At 40.3% G+C, this 15,997-nt stretch overlaps 2 protein-coding genes across 2 annotated transcripts; both read right to left on the bottom strand.

Moving 5' to 3' along the window:
* Nucleotides 1-1,740: 1,740 nt before the first annotated feature.
* On the bottom strand, nt 1,741-3,546 carry LOC307038066 (uncharacterized protein). Its single transcript, XM_079679360.1, has 3 exons — nt 3,217-3,546; nt 2,902-2,999; nt 1,741-2,391 (listed from the first exon to the last, which is right to left on the bottom strand). Exons 1-3 carry the CDS (start codon nt 3,464-3,466, stop codon nt 1,972-1,974), a joined length of 768 nt encoding a protein of 255 aa, XP_079535486.1. The 5' UTR covers nt 3,467-3,546; the 3' UTR covers nt 1,741-1,971.
* Nucleotides 3,547-5,566: 2,020 nt separating this feature from the next.
* LOC307038063 (putative G-protein coupled receptor 149) lies at nt 5,567-15,017 on the bottom strand. Its single transcript, XM_079679359.1, has 5 exons — nt 13,959-15,017; nt 12,950-13,130; nt 12,343-12,833; nt 8,599-8,739; nt 5,567-8,228 (listed from the first exon to the last, which is right to left on the bottom strand). The coding sequence occupies exons 1-5, from the start codon at nt 14,925-14,927 to the stop codon at nt 7,716-7,718; spliced, it is 2,295 nt and encodes a 764-aa protein (XP_079535485.1). The 5' UTR covers nt 14,928-15,017; the 3' UTR covers nt 5,567-7,715.
* Nucleotides 15,018-15,997: the final 980 nt, after the last annotated feature.

Below are 15,997 nucleotides of genomic sequence, written 5' to 3'. Positions count from 1 at the left end.
AAGACTTTTATCTGGGCCTTAAAGGTTACAGTGAATTGAAAAAAATCTACCATGACTGCTCACCTACAGGGCCCTGGCTCTGCTCTTTTGTGTTGAATATCATATATCAGCAGATTAAAAGCATTTAGTCTGTCCAAGCATCACAGGGATGAACTATGCCAATATTTTAACTGTATCAGTGCAGTACATTTTCAGTGGGATAAGATGTAGCACCATCTTTTTCTCTCATGGTGGTTTGGCTCATAAAGGGGTTGTGTTGTGATATTTTCCTCAAGCTTTGGTAAAGTGTATTCTTTGAATGCAGATTTGGGTTCTGCCCGCTCTGTATTAATGTCATGTGGATTTATCATAATTTCAGAGTTGATAAAAGCTCATTCTAATGTTGTGTTATGTGTGTATGAAGGTACGAAATAAAGTTTTGAATTCCCTATCCTGCTATTTGTGTTTATTCTTTTAATCACACAGCGATAAACAATACAAATGTGCCTACATAACTGTCAGTTGCAGCCCTAGCATTAGTATTGGTTATAGTAACAGCTACAACATTAAAATACTTCTAGGTAGATTGAGGAGGATAATGAGAGAATGAACAGAGGGGCAGAAACATCCATCTGAATAATAATAACTTTATTTGTATAGCACCTTTAATACAGGGGATTGCGGTTCAAAGTGCTTTACATCAGTAAGAAATAAAACATAGAATCAGTGTAAAACAATATATATATGCATTATTTTATCCCACTTTATGCTTTGCTCTTGCTGCTTGTTTTACACTGATTGTTTTATTTATTTATTTATATATATATATAGATAAATATAGTAATCCCAACAGGCCACCTTCTTTTTGGATTGATTCAGTTTTAGTAGAATATAAAAGACATGAATGATATGAGCACAAAGTGCAGACATACTATAAAATCAGTTAATAGACCTGCATCTGATGATCGCAGTGTTCTGGCGGGTGTGTAGTTTATTAGAGAGTCAGTAATGTATGTAATGTAATAATGGCCACTTCTTGCTAAATTTCCATGCTTTTATCCGAGGCGACTCACAATAGGTAAATGAACAGCGGTAGACAGTATCTCATTTACTTAGGCACTGTACTTAAGGACAATCTTGAGGTACTTGAGACTAATCCTGCAACTTTATAGTTCTGCTCCACAACAGTTCGAGAATGAAGAAACCATCACGTATGAAAGGCTACATGTGAATAGAGGGGCAGAAAACCGTCTTGCACATTTACATTTCAATCTTGAACAATGAACAGCGGTAGACAGCATCTCATTTACTTAGGCACAATGTTGAGGTACTTGAGACTAATCCTGCAATTGTATACTACTGCTCCACTCCCATTCAGTGTACTTTATACTGCGCTACATTTATTTGATAACTTCAGTTAACTTTGAAGATTCAGAACACTACAAAATATAATCAAGGCATATTTTATCATGTATTATTATAGGTTAAGATAAAATGTTATTGATCCCATGGTGAATTTCATAAGCTACCCAGCAGTATATAATGTAATTTAAATCAGCTCCTCCACTTCAGCTCTCTGAAGCAGAAAGAAATCATTCTAATGTTGTGTTATCTAATGGCTGTAGTATGAAGGTACGAAATAAAGTTTAGCATTGCCTATCCTGCAGAAACACCCATCGGAATAATGGCCACTTCTTGCTAAATTGAATGTATGGAGGTATGAATGTATGAAGGTACGAAATAAGGTTTTGCAATTTGCGATATCGTTAAAAAGTGGTTTATTATCAAAATAAACAATAATAATAATACAAAAAGTAAACAATCAACAAAAATACAATAAAAACACGATAAAAATACTATGCAATACAAAAAAAAATGTTATTGCCACAACTGTCTGTAAAAAGAATTAGCCACATCTTCAAAAATGAGTGAACTTTATGTTCAAAAAAACGAGTCACATGTGAAGAAAAGATAAGTGAAATGTCTAGAGGTTTAATTTTCCTCTAAACACTTGAAGAAGGTATTTTGCACATGATTCAGGAAGCGTCGCATCTGATGAGGTGGCAACTGCCGCAGTCTGTGCTCAAACACTTTGGAATGGGCCGCGATTTCTTCATCAAGTCTACTCGGGGCCAACTGTGCAAGTCTTATTTTTATCTCCTCCAGCAATGTTTTTGACGCCTCAACGACAGACTCCTCCTGCGAATCCTGCATCATCCTGCGCTTCGCCGGAGGCCTTCGAGTGCTGAGTGTGCTTGGCCTCTCTCTGAGCAGTGCCGGTGTGGTGCAGATGGTGGATTCTGCCAGGGGAGTGCAGGGCTCAGCATCAAAGTTGAAGGGCTCTTCAGTGGTGCTGGTCGAGGTTCCACTGCTGGTGCCACCGGGGGGTGATTCTGTAGCCACCGGACGTTCCTTAAAAAATGTAAAATAAATTCACAGTTAGTTGGATTTAATACCATGGCTTCTTAAAACTGTTTACGAAGCATTCCAAACAAAACGATACACTGAAATGTGTGGGCCATTAGTTTGGGGTGTGGTCAAGTGTGAGAGGCACATTGTAGACACATTGTGATGGCTCTATTCAGATGCTAAAGACATACTTCTAGAAGATTCAGAACACTACAAAATATAATCAAGACATATTTTATCATGTATTATTATAGGTTAAGATAAAAACGTTATTGATCCCATGGTGAATTTCATAAGCTACCCAGCAGTATATAATGTAATTTAAATTAGCTCCTCCTTTACCAGCTGCAACATTAAGGTGAAGAGCACATCAATAATTATAATACAATAATATATATATTATTCTGTTATTGTTATATTTACCACTGTAACCACCAAATGAATGAAAATAATGTTTTTGCAAATGAAAGAAGCAAGAAACACGTATTTGTACTCAACAAATAAAATAGTTACCGTGATGGTGAGGTTCGAAGTACTCTCCTTCCAGGCAAGTTTCCTGTACCGGGTGTACTCAGATCGCAGAGAATCCCACTTCTTCCTCAGCTCTTTCTCTGAAGCACACAAATAAACGATGTAAGCATTGTGGCTAGTTGCTAGCCAATTCATATCTGCAGTGCCAAACAAGTAGCAACAGCTAGCAACAAGATAACAACAAAAAGCAAGGTTGAAATAAAAAATTACATTTCACGTACGCTGGCAAACAATAAAAAAAAAATAGTTTCTGCTAAAGAGCTCAATTGATGAAAAAAAAGAAAAAGAGAATCTTACCTGAGAAACCAAGTTGAGTTTCAATCTCTCGCCAGAGTCCGGTTTTCACTACTCGGTTCGAGTACTTTTTCTCTGTAATGTCGTACAGAGCTGGCCTCTCCTGGATCAAGGTGATGAGCAGGTCTTCGTTTGCTTCATTCCAGATCGCCATGATGACAAATAAACCGATGAGATGAAAATGAATAGCCGTCTCTGTGTGTGCCTTCTTAAATCGTTTGTTTACGTCCCTCACTTCCGTTTCGCTTCTCATGCACTGATTCGCTAGCTGAACAGCCAATCGGAGTGATTTCTTTGGCCGACTGCCTGCGGCCGACGCATGGCCGATTCAACATGCGTCAGCCATGAAAGGCCAAATAAGCCGTGTCACGGCCGACGGTGCGGGACCCATGTGCGAGACACACCAAATTGAGTTTTGGGGGACAGGGCACGCTTCGTCGTCCGACTAACGAAAACGGCCGATTTCGGCTTGGTGTGTCAGGGCCTTAAAACGGCAGCTTTCCACTGGACTAATTATGCTACCTATTATTAAAACACAATTTTTCTCGAGCAATTTATTGTTAACTTGACACTACATCACGTCTGTAATGTGAAGCTTGATCTTAACTCATCATGTCTAAGTCTGAAAACAAACATGGCAACACTTTTCAGAGTCAGTGATTTACAATTGGAAGGCAACAGATTTAATGCAATCAATAACGGGTTATGTTTCTTATTTTATTTTCTATTTTACATTTATTTTATTCTTCACCCTTCACTCACCCTGTTTGTTAATGAATGCCCACAGTTGGAGCATATCTCTAATTGGGAGAAACCTCTTGTTTAAATTAGCTAGAATATTAAATGGGTTAGAGATGCGTTTGTTCTACTCTCTCCTTCTAAATGTTGTCTTTTAAAAATAAAAGCAATATTCACCTAATTAGTGCTAAGATTGCAGGGACAAGAGAAAATAAACAGGAATGAAAGGTGTGAGCGTCATTTGCGGTGGATTTATCCCACCCTCATCTGTCATGAAATATCATGCATCACCACTTTTAAATCTATTTCTCTTCTTCACACACTCCCCTTTTGTGTCATCATTTAGGATGTGACAATGTGTTCATGTCAGCATGCATAGTGTTATAAACCATTTTAGAAATGCAGCTACACAGCAGCTCAGTTACAGTGAAAATAGAATTTCCAGATTAAATTAACTATTGTCACATTGTGTGAGAGATAAGCCTTTTTAATGTTTTTTTCAGTCTTCATCCTCTATTTCAGCAGGAAATACAAACTGGAATTAGCCTAACTTAAATCTCAATGGATTCAGAGAGTAAATAAATTCAGGAAAATAGTGGAAAACACTAGAAGAGGAGAGTATAATAACCAGCTGAGAATATAGCAGAGATATGTCAGGAGGGAGAGATATGAGGAAGCCTTTTGAGTAGTAGAGAGCTTGTGGAAACACGAAGATGTGAGTGAAGAAAGGCCTTTCGCATGCTAGCCCCCTCCCCCTACTCTCATGATGCTGCAGATGCATGATTCTCCTGCACACCTTGTTTTCATATACCCTCAAGGCTGCTGCAAACACAGGATCTCTGACCGTAATAAATTATTTAACCAAGATGAAAAGCATCATATTTTAACATTGGTTGTTTTTTCTTTTCTCCTGGCATAGGCCTGTATGTGTTGGAGTAGAGGTCTCGTGTTACTTCTCAATCCAGGCTTACCTCCACCTTCTTGCTTCAGCAAAATCAGAAGTTGTGAGTGGGAGGTGTAAATCCTTGTATCAGAGAGACATGGTAAAACATTTGGAATGGCTTCTGTCCAGGTCCTTTGATAACTAAAGTTTTATTTATATTATTTGCCTTTTCTGCAATATGCCCTTTATAAAAATTTTACCTGATTTGCTATTGCTATTTGCCTTCCGGTTTTTCTCCATGTATTCTCATTCCACAAAGGCACATCACCAAATATCTGTACAAAGTATAATTTGTGAAACCCTCCTAAAATATATGTATTTGTCTTTCCTGCTCAGCAAATTCTCACTCACAAAAGAGAATTACAAAAATATCTATGTGGTATATGTATCTATGTTTGTATTACTTTCATCCAGGGGCACAACAACCAATGATGGCAGCCACAGTAGCCTACGTATCTAGGTCAGTCTCTTCAAGTAGTTCATTATTGCACTATATTTTCTTTTAGTAAGTAGGGCTACTAAAGAATACCATTGAGTGGTTTGTGTGTTACTATATCAGTGAGACGGTCAACAAGACATGCAATTGTACAGCTAATGTGGAACTACCAATTTCAAACAAAGCAAATAGCAGTTTATTAATCACAAGGATTTATGAGAATGCTTGACCAGAAGCTGAACTGTTGTCCTGTTTGAAAGTGAGAATAAGCAGATGATCAAATTATTTCCTCTTGGTTAGGCTGTGGAGATGAAGCTGCTCAATTGAAAACCTTTAGCACCATTAACATCTCAAATGGTTGACATTGAATAAAACGTTACATTCATTATGATTCATACGCCTGTACATTACTTTCTTTTTACATTTTGCCGGGTAGCACTCGGAATAGTACGGAGCCCCCTAGGGGACATGGAGAACGTTATGTTCATGAGTTATTGATCCGCGAAATTCGAATCTGTCAATTACTCAGCTCAGAGCATGCTTTGCAACGTGCATGTCCCCTCGCTCTGAGTGTTCTCTTGAGGTGTCCTTCACTTAAGTGAAACCCGTGCCTATTAAGCACTGATGTTATATCTTTATATTTAAGGCCAAGCTCAAAGTAAAATCGATTAACCGCTCCATGGTTGTGGTTTCTGTGTTGCCGAACTGACCGTATTGAGCTAAATGAAATGTTTTGCGATATCTTGCAAAACATTTTCTTTTCTTTTTTTCAAATACATTTTTTTCTTCTTCTCCATGTCCTCTAGGGCTCCGTACAATTCCAGGCTACCAAAAACAGTACTGAAATATATAATAATATCTATAACATTTTAGTCCAGAATGTATGCATGTAGAAAGTGATTGACCATTTTTTCTCACTGATTGGATGGGCAGTGAACCGAGCAGTTAGGGAAATGATCCCCCAAAGTGGCTCTAAAATGTACATTCATTTGCTGCCTAGTGCCTATACTGTTAACAAATACACACTGTGACATATTTCGATTTCACTAAATGTGCATGAGGCAGAAAACAGCACTCTTGACTACTTCTACAATAATCGCTTGCACTTTCACTCTAATCGTTTGCCTGTACTATCCTTTTTGATATTTTTAAGATGTATAGTGTCCCTCTCATTGGCAACATATTTCTAAATGCACAGACATATCACCTGGACTCAAAAGAAAACACACCACAGATACAATAAAATTATGCAGGATAAAAACATTTACAAGAAAGAAACATGTGAATTTTAGATGACATCTGAAACCATAATTCTAATAGCCTCATTGTTATGGGCCAGGCTACTACACACAACAATGCACAACAACACACACTGAAATGAGTTAGACACATGGGTCAGATGACCCTTCCCCTCATGGCTGAATCACCAATGACATAGTCTGCAAGAGTGGCTTCATATCAGACTTGTGACTTCACCCTGGCACCGCATCGTCTTAGTGAATATCTCTCTCCCTGTATCCATTTTCGGTAAGATGCAGGCTGCTAAATGGTGACACAAGAAATGCTCACCTGAAATACTGTTGATATCTCCTACCTTTTTCTTTTTTTGTATCTTCCTTTGAAGAATTATCTGTTTTGAACTTACTCTACACACAGACAGGTGATGCATTAGCTCTTGTGATTTCATCTAAAGCGGAAGTACAAGAGTAAGCAAACGGACTCTAATAAAACTCTTAAGCTAAAGTCCCTTTCACACATGCGCTGCAACCCTGAAATGATCTATACCATACCCAGAGGAGCTGTATGTGAGAACACAAAAGCCAGATTGCTTGAATCACACATTACAGACTTTAACCTGCCAGCTCCCAGGAGCAAACCTTGTGTGTTGTCTGCTTTGAGTCCATGTGTTAATAGAGCTGCTCGTTGTACCATTCACGGACAGCGAGTCGGCGCATTCATGGCATTTCTATGGTGGCTGGCTTGAAATTGGAGAAACTGGAAATACAATGAGATTCAGGGACTTCTATGTGCAAGGACTGATGCACGAAGTTTCTGTCAAAATACGAACCATCCATGTGAACGAGGTGTAATCTGTCTGTTATTTGTCTGGCCTCCTGCAGGCTCTACCCAGACTAATGGACTCCATTTAGTGGCAATGTTTCTGATATGGACAATATCCTGTTGAGTGTGTGAAAGGGAAACTCCTGACACTGTGCAGCCTTTGTATGAGAACAATTATAAAGTCTCTCATTTTGTCACCTCTCTCAGGTCTATACATAACATACATAAATGTGGAATGATTAGAAAATGTGTCTTTCATTTGCTATCAGAGGGGCTCTTTCAAGCTGTTCCTAAGAGACACTTATTGTTATCTGGATATCTCTGTCACTCTTCCCTCTCCCCATCTTGCTTCCTGTAGGCCTCGTTGAGCAGCTGTATCTCCTCATGATACCCAGAGCTCTCCGGTGTTTGCCGCCGGCTGTTCTGCCGATGAGCCTCTACAGTGTCAGGTATGTTGATATTTATGGTTTCTGCCTCCAGGTTGCCACTGCTGGGGATGAGCAGAGAGTAGGAAGCCGTCTCCCCAAGGTCGCAGGAGACAAAGCGGTTTTCCCTTCGTGAGTAGCGCAGTGATGGCGAGCGGGTGTGGGTGGAGGACTGGCTGATGTTGGAGATGATGGAGACACTGTCCATGGCCTCCTCGTTGTCACAGATCTCTAGCACCTCAAGGTGGATCTTCACGTTGGTGTCCCCCACACCAGATCCGATGCCCATCCCCAGTCCGATCCCCACGCCCATCCCTACACTGCTGACATTCACGTCTCCAGCCTTGCCTCCTGATGATGACTCGTCTGCACTGGGCTCGTGGCCAACTGATTTGGAGCGATACACCTCCACCTTTGATGCAGATTTATAATCCAAGTTATTTATAAAAAGTATGTGGTCACAATGCAATTCATTCTTTATCTTACATATCTGCCCAAGTTGTCAATGGGACATTAACAAAACTGAACTAGTAGGTCAAATAGAAGACAATTGTTAAAGGAATAGTTTGACATTTCGGGAATTACACTTGAGACGGCTGTATGTCTGACTCGGCAAAATAAATCAAATTATTTATTTTGCTGAGTCAGATATACACAATCTCTGTACTTGCACTGACATAAGAGTGATATCAATCCTTTTATCTGACATACACCAAGAAAGCAATATGCATATTTCATTTTCATTCATATGAATAAGTACGGTCCATTTTGATGTTTATTACCTTCTTGGCATTGTTGGGGGAGATTTTGAGTCCGTCACTGCAGACTTCATAGGTGGAAAGAGAGAGGGTCCCAGTGGGGGCTTGCAGAGATACGGTGCCCTGAAAGGCACACAGGGGTATTGACAGACCACCTGATGACCGCTGCATAAAAACAAAATGAAAATGCAAGAAAAAGTTCAGTGAATATCCAGCACAACATCTTTATTTATGCATTAACTTGGTTCCATTAGTCGAGAATAATATTATGCATTTTACTAAATTCCATATGGCTGCTTATCATGTAGCCTAATTGAGAAGAAAAACAAAGAAAAATGTTTCCTTTGTCCAAACTAATTGAGCTTAGATTGTGTCCTTGATGTCAATAGCAGGGAGATCTATGTGTCAACCAACCATTTAAATCAAAAAGTTAAATATGGTTAGCCTTGTCATTGCTGCTTGGTAGAATAAAGATTTGTTAGGCGCACAGCAGAAAGCTGTATACAATTCATGAGCCATTTAGCCATTGTCAGAAATGTTATTCTTACTAATTTAATTTGAATAACATAATTTCAGTGTATTAAACATTAATCAAATTTCCTCTGGGTTTCTTACTCTCATTTCAAATCAGATCTCAGATTTTCCAGTCATATTTATTTCATGGAGATTATTTCACTCCACAGTAAATCAATCTGAGCCTCTGTCTCATTTGAGCAAATTCATTTTTCTGGCAGGGGGAAGAAGAAGTATGCTGCCACAGTGGGGATACTGGCAGGTCTCATTAAGCCCTCTAAATTATTTAGATGAGTTCAACATAATGATCTGATTGTGATTATGACGCACAGCAGGAACAAAGAGGATGTCAATCTCCCTGACTCTGTCTGTTTTCCTGTCATTGTGCAAGGAGAGAGACTTGGAGGGAGAGAGAGACTACCATGCTAAGATGAAAACACATTGTCAAGTAAAAATCAATAATGCCGTGTGTGTGTGTGTGTGTGTGTGTGTGTGTGTGTGTGTGTGTGTGTGTGTGTGTGTGTGTGTGTGTGTGTGTGTGTGTGGACACAATTTAGGCCTACATGTTTTTATTACATGCAATGTTGCTATTCTCTCATTTTCAAATGTTATTTCTAAGTGTAATTTTGATATATGTATAACCTGCATGAAATCTGGGCAAATATGTACATTATGCATATTTTGCAGCTGGCACTTCTTCCTGACAGGATTATAACTTTTGAATGGATTGTTATGCAATTTACATTCATAAAGGTCTGCAGAAAACAAATGACCTTTTTATGACCTATTAGCTCATTCCAGTATAATGATATGACTACAAATTTGGCCCAGACATTCATGTTGCTCTCAGAAAGAATTCCACCAACTAATAGGCAAACCCAACACAACAGAGATGATAAACATAGTAAATATATCTGCAAAACATATGAGTGAGCATTGTGATCATCTTAGCAGGCTAAAGTTTAGCATTCAGTTCAAATCACTGCTTTTTCTGAGTAAATTCTCACAGAACTGCATACCCACTTTATATAAGCAACATAAGTGATGTTCAATATTTGTTAACGATGGCTGCAGATCCTGACATGTTATTGATTAGTGTTGTGCTATCTTTCCAATCCATTCCGATTCAATAGTTTTTCTCATTATCCACCTTGTAACCTATTGGAGAGAACAACACTTATTTACAGATCAGGATGTGTTCTCAAAGTAAACAGGTTTCAGTTCCCTGCATGATTGCACATTAGATCTTGTTTTTGTCTGGGAGTGGGCTTTTGAGTGCGCCCTAAGCCCTTTGTTTTCAAGTAGAGAGCATAAAGTCACTGAGAGGGTAAATATGTCTTTGAGCTTTAATTCCACCTCTCCCCGAGGACACTGAAGGCCAAAGGGGCTGGCAGTAAGGAGAACAGACGCTGGGTAATGACATCTATCCTGTTAACGAGGAACAAAACCTTGGCAGGAAGTGCTTTCAAATCACAAACTTTGTCTTTTGTGACTGTGTTTGGGAAGGGGGTGGTTGCTAGATTTGGGCAGCTTTTAGTTATATATAGTATTTGCTGTTTGTCTATACTGTACTTGTATATAAGGACCCCAATCAATGAACACAGCACAGCCTAAGGGAGCACAATATACATAGTTTTGCAGGAGAAGAAAAATGTAGATGAGAAGTAGGCCACACACACACACACACACACACACACACACACACACACACACACACACACACACACACACACACACACACACACACACACACACACACACACACACACACACACACACACACACACACACACACACACACACACACACACACACATTTCCCGACCTCTAGTGATTTCAAACCCGAAACATTTTCAGACTTGTAAGTAAAAAAGAGACAGAGAGGAAGAGAGACATAATAAGTCGGAGCATGTGCTCGTGGCTTGCATATATTCTCAGCTTTGGTGAAAAGTCAAGGGACCCCTGTGAATAAATCCATGACAATGTTTCCCTCAGCAAAATGTATCCTAACTTTGTAGCATTAATAGCCTCTTAAACCTGCTAAAGCCTCTTCGAGGAAATAAAGTCAGCCGGGGGAACTGGGAAAAATGCAGGTCTTAAAGGGTAAATAAAGGCTATTTTGTCCTTATTGAACAATTGTATTAAGTCCAGCAACTCAAGGACAGAAATAAACATCTGGAATCACAGAAATGTATTAGTGGAGAGAGATTTTTTGTGCCAGTAGCAAACTGTCGAGCTGTGGATGGTTTACATTTAGCGGTATTTGACTTCTACTTCATTGTGCATCTTTTGAGTGACTAAGTAAATAATACCTGTATGAGCACAATGTTACTTAACATGCAACTCTGCTCTATAGATATATGGATAAACAGCATGTGTTGGATTCCTGTTTTAGTTTTTCTTTTTCATTTGATTTCATGCCACATTACAGCTTTGCACAAAACCATTCAAAAACACACACAAGGGGAGCTAACCTTGAGTGGATACATCTGACTAAAACTGATTTTGAAACAGTAAACACCGCCTACAAAAAGAGAGAAAACCCACAAGAGTAAGTTAATGAACTGAACTAAGCCTTGAGAGTTGTTCTGATTTTAGAGTGGGATAGCAATGAATGTATATTGTTTTGAATGACAGGCTGTTATTTGTTACTGAAGTGGTAGCTGTTGATAGTATTTTGATTAATTGGTCTATTAGTCGGAATCCATTGATGCTTAGCACAAACAAGATCTGCTGAGAGAGAAGAGAGGCTAAGGGAGAGAGGATTTTTACAATGTTATCTACATCACATGGCCACCGTCTGTCAGCTTGATTATAAAGAGGCATATTCACAGATGCGGAAAAAAAACAACCTCACTGAGCAACAGACCAATAAACAATAAGTCAGACAGATAAAAATGCACTCTCTTCTCTAAAGCCTTGTCATGTAAAAAAATGCATCCTATAGCCTTGTGTCTGTTTCTCTGTACTTAGCAATAAAGCAAGACTGCATTGTAAACTAAATGTAAACACAGAAAGTGAGATTGAATCCAACCATTTTATGGTACTTAGATGCTAATCACTCCTAAACGATATTCTCTAGAGAGCATGCTTATGTTGACTGCTAATGCAGCTGTTGTTTAACTAGGACACTCGAGAGTGAGGTTGGAAAAGCAATTATTGGCATCCATAAACCACAGAATGACAGATACAAATTACTTAATTTAATGGTTCAACATCAGGTTAATAAACTGAAGACTCTCGACAGAGCAGTACCTGTCTTGGTGTTCTCTCTGATTTACTCCTGCACCACTCCCAATCTGTCAGCTCGATTTTCCGACACTCCTCATGCGACAGCCTCCTCTCTGGGCCCTCGAACACAAATGACGTATCGGTGAGATTGTGATCCTGCTCCTTGTGATGTGAAGGGACACAGCGGTCGCCTTCATCTCCGTGGTGTTCACGAGGAAGTGAAAGACAATCAGTCAGCGCCGCTCCTCCACTGGCCACTGCTTCCAATGGAAGGTCTGCTTGAGAGGACCTGTCCACAGGGAATGTGGTGCTGAAATCAAAATCAGGACCTAGGCTGAGGAGCCCGCCGCTTTCTAGTGTCTCAGGGCGGGTATTGGGGAAGTCACAGTTAAAGAAGCTGTGAAGGTCAGGCTTCCCAAGAGGTGGACTGTTATGAGGCATAGTGGCATGTGACAACTTGTAGACTCCATAGCCTTGTTGGATGGAAAGGTTGAACTCAAATCTTCTTTTCATCACTGTGAAAAAGTAATTAAGGATAATTGTGTTATAACTTTCCTTCCCTCTCCTTTAAAGGGTAGAAAAATGGGGAAATAAGGGTTTATTATGTAGACATACACTTGATTTTGTTTACCTGAGGGTTCCTGCGTTGGATCCTGTTTGCAGTTAATGAAGCAGCCGCATGGCATATGGATCCAGCGCTCAGACAGCACGAATAATGGAGTGACCGCAGGGGCAAGCAGAGTAAGAAAGAAGCTCAGCGTCTCCAGGGATGAGCTGCGTGCATTTACTGCGTGGCGCACAAGCACCAACGTCTGTGAATGAAGGGAAATAGAAGATAAATTCACTGAGCAGTCCGTGATTCAATATGCATGAGGACATATTGGGAGGGAGGCACATGGATGGAAATGAGGCCCAAACTGTGCTTTTTTTGTTTTTCATTTTCTTGAGAAGCACATATTGAGCGGTCTATGACTGTTCTAAATTGAAAATAAACAGAAACATGTATTATATATCTGTATTACAAACATAAGCAATACAAAAAGATACCACTGGACAAATCATCTTTGGAAAGGCATGTTTTTTTCTTGGAAAACAAAACAAACTAATGTACAATTAAAATGTCCACCATATCATATCATCAAATCTTTGGCTTTGCTCATTTTTCAGTGTTGCAAGTTTGGCTTGCCAATTCGGTTTGCCCATCATTGTCTGCAGGCTGCACTGCAGATTTTGTTACATCAAATTAACGTTTTGATTGAGCAAGAACAAATGCTCTTATAAGGTATTTCAAAATGCAACCCAATGAATGCTGCCCTTTCGGGGTTGACTAAAACATGGCAAATTATTTTACTCAAGGCCTGTAATGGAAGTTAATTTAATAGGACATCGTCGTGTGTCCTTTAAATGTCACGGTTTAACATTTATTATGAGACCACAAACTATGATAGGATGTCCAAATGCTTTCAAAACGTTAAATGCATGTAATTAATACTGTGGTTTAGTGTTGCTTCAAGAGACATCCAGGGTTTTGCAATGGGTCTCCATCAAAAAGGGATAGCTTAAAATGTCTTTCTTTTCCATCACAGGGAAGTTTTTTTACACACTAATTTAGAATAATTTGAATTTATTACGCTACTTACCATCATTGGCATCCATAAAATAACTCGGACAACCGCAAGGATCATGGAGAAGCGTTTTTGTGCAAACACCACTGGTGTATCCCCGATAGCAGCTGTCCTCTGCCCGCTGACAGACACTGGGGACAAACCACTGTCTTCTTTCTCCACGATCTTCGTCCCGCATGAACTCGGGCTCAGCTCGTTGTAGGCCCCGAAACTTTTGTTTAGGCTGTCCCGGGAAAAAGAAGGAAGGTCACAGAGGGGGGCAGAGCCACTCAGTCCCCTCGCCATCTCCGAATAGCTGGGGTACAGTAAAGTCCTCTGGGGCTCCCTAGAGCACAGCAGCTGATAGGTGAGGGGGGTAAAGAAAAATAACATGCCGCAGAAACACATGGAATATAAAGAGAACAACATCAGGGTGTAAAAACTGTCGCTCTCTGGGAAACACCCGAGAGGGGCAGGCGTAACGCTTCCCCATCCGAACAAAGGTAACACACTAACGGCGAGACTCACTGCCCACACACCGGCAATGGGCCACATCATTCTTAGTGGCCGGCGGACAGATTGGAGTACTCCAAATCTCTTGGTGACATAAAAAGTGTAAGCTACTATGAGGCATGCCTTCATATTGCTTGAAACACCCTGGAACACGTACAGAAGTCCAGATAAAGTGCACAGGTTGCCCGACCATCCACCTCCATCTCTCTCCCACTGCAGGAGCATGAACAAGGACAGAGGGACCACACTGAGGAGATCATCCACTGACATAGAAGCCACGATAAGACACAAGGAGCTTTTTCTCCTCAACCGGAGGAGTGAGAGCAGCGAATACACACCTCCGACAAGGGTAGCAGCAGCGATGATTACGCACAAGCCGAAAAGCAGAAGGCGAATTTGCCTCTCCATCTCCGAGGGGTCTGTCTTCTCGTAGGTAGCCGTCGATAGGTAGCTCTGGTTGGGCGCTTGAGAGCTAAGGTACGTCGTTGACATTTTTAGTGAATTAACTTGTCTCTTTCTTTTGACACTTTTAACAAGTTACAATGAACTCATATGCCGTAAAGTTTACCGCGCTGACAGGATGGCACAACATGAGCTGCATCTCAAAACCAAAAATTAGAGTGGAGAAGATGAGAGAGAAATATTGGACCATATCCCTCTCCGATCCAACTGTACGAGTTAAAGCTCTCCGGTGCCTTGGATGTGTAGCCTACGGGTGCTGGCAGGCACTTGTGTTCACCGTTCAAACCGAGCAACCAGGGCACCTCTCGCTTCCAGCTGCCGATCTACGCGCTGTAGTCATCATCGCTTCCTCTCACGGTTCTCATTTGGGGTTGGGCCAAACGCTACTACCTCTGTGGGATTGGTCCGACGCATGCATCAGTCTGTTTTCATTTACCACGACCCTCTCCTTAGGTCATGCAAAATACTACACCCTCCAACCCTCCTTCTCCCACTGCCCCCTCCCCCTCTCTATCTCTCCCTTTGAGTGAGGGACAATCTAATTCAAATGAGATTAAAAAAAAAAACCTTTACAGGATTTCCCTTTCCACAGCAGATTTGTGTTTAGAGGACCATCCCTTTGTCGCTAATTTCATTTGGACTTGACCATCTACACAGCCAGGCTGGTCTTTTAGCCACAGCGGTTGGCTTTCATTGTTCCATTTTCCAAATCTTATCTTCGGCTTTACTGAGTCAGGGAATTGAATGCCAGGGCTAAAATAATAAGAAAAATGTGATTCCGATTGAGTTGACCATGTAGGTTGGATGCTTTCTGAGCTAGACGGAAAACAGAGTACGGCCAGTATAAACACATGTGTGACTGTTTGTATTTATTCCTGTTTGTTGTACAACTGTCAGACAGTAAAAGGCCAAAGATCAATTTATAAGCAACATATTCTTGCCTGACTCATACAAATGGACATAGGAATAAATATACAACTCGTTCTCGTCATAGGCGTGTTAATGAATTAAACGATTAAGTTGTATAACACACGGATTGAAGGGACAACCTTGGAACATTCACATTGCTACGAAACATTATTTCAAAATAAAAATTAAAC

The sequence above is a fragment of the Notothenia rossii genome (assembly GCF_949606895.1).
Source record: "Notothenia rossii genome assembly, chromosome: 4".
NCBI lineage: Eukaryota > Metazoa > Chordata > Actinopteri > Perciformes > Nototheniidae > Notothenia > Notothenia rossii.
Note: the sequence above shows the minus strand (reverse complement) of the source record. Positions and strands in the feature narration are given on the sequence as shown.

Coding starts and splice junctions, on each gene's coding strand:
- LOC307038066 (XM_079679360.1), bottom strand. CDS start 3,466: ATGAGAAGCGAAACGGAAGTGAGGGACGTAAACAAACGATTTAAGAAG. Junction 3,000..3,216: donor AACTCAACTTGGTTTCTCAG/GTAAGATTCTCT, acceptor TGTGTGCTTCAG/AGAAAGAGCTGAGGAAGAAG. Junction 2,392..2,901: donor CTTCGAACCTCACCATCACG/GTAACTATTTTA, acceptor ACATTTTTTAAG/GAACGTCCGGTGGCTACAGA.
- LOC307038063 (XM_079679359.1), bottom strand. CDS start 14,927: ATGTCAACGACGTACCTTAGCTCTCAAGCGCCCAACCAGAGCTACCTA. Junction 12,834..12,949: donor TCCAACGCAGGAACCCTCAG/GTAAACAAAATC, acceptor ACTTTTTCACAG/TGATGAAAAGAAGATTTGAG. Junction 8,740..12,342: donor CAGAGAGAACACCAAGACAG/GTACTGCTCTGT, acceptor GTTTTTATGCAG/CGGTCATCAGGTGGTCTGTC.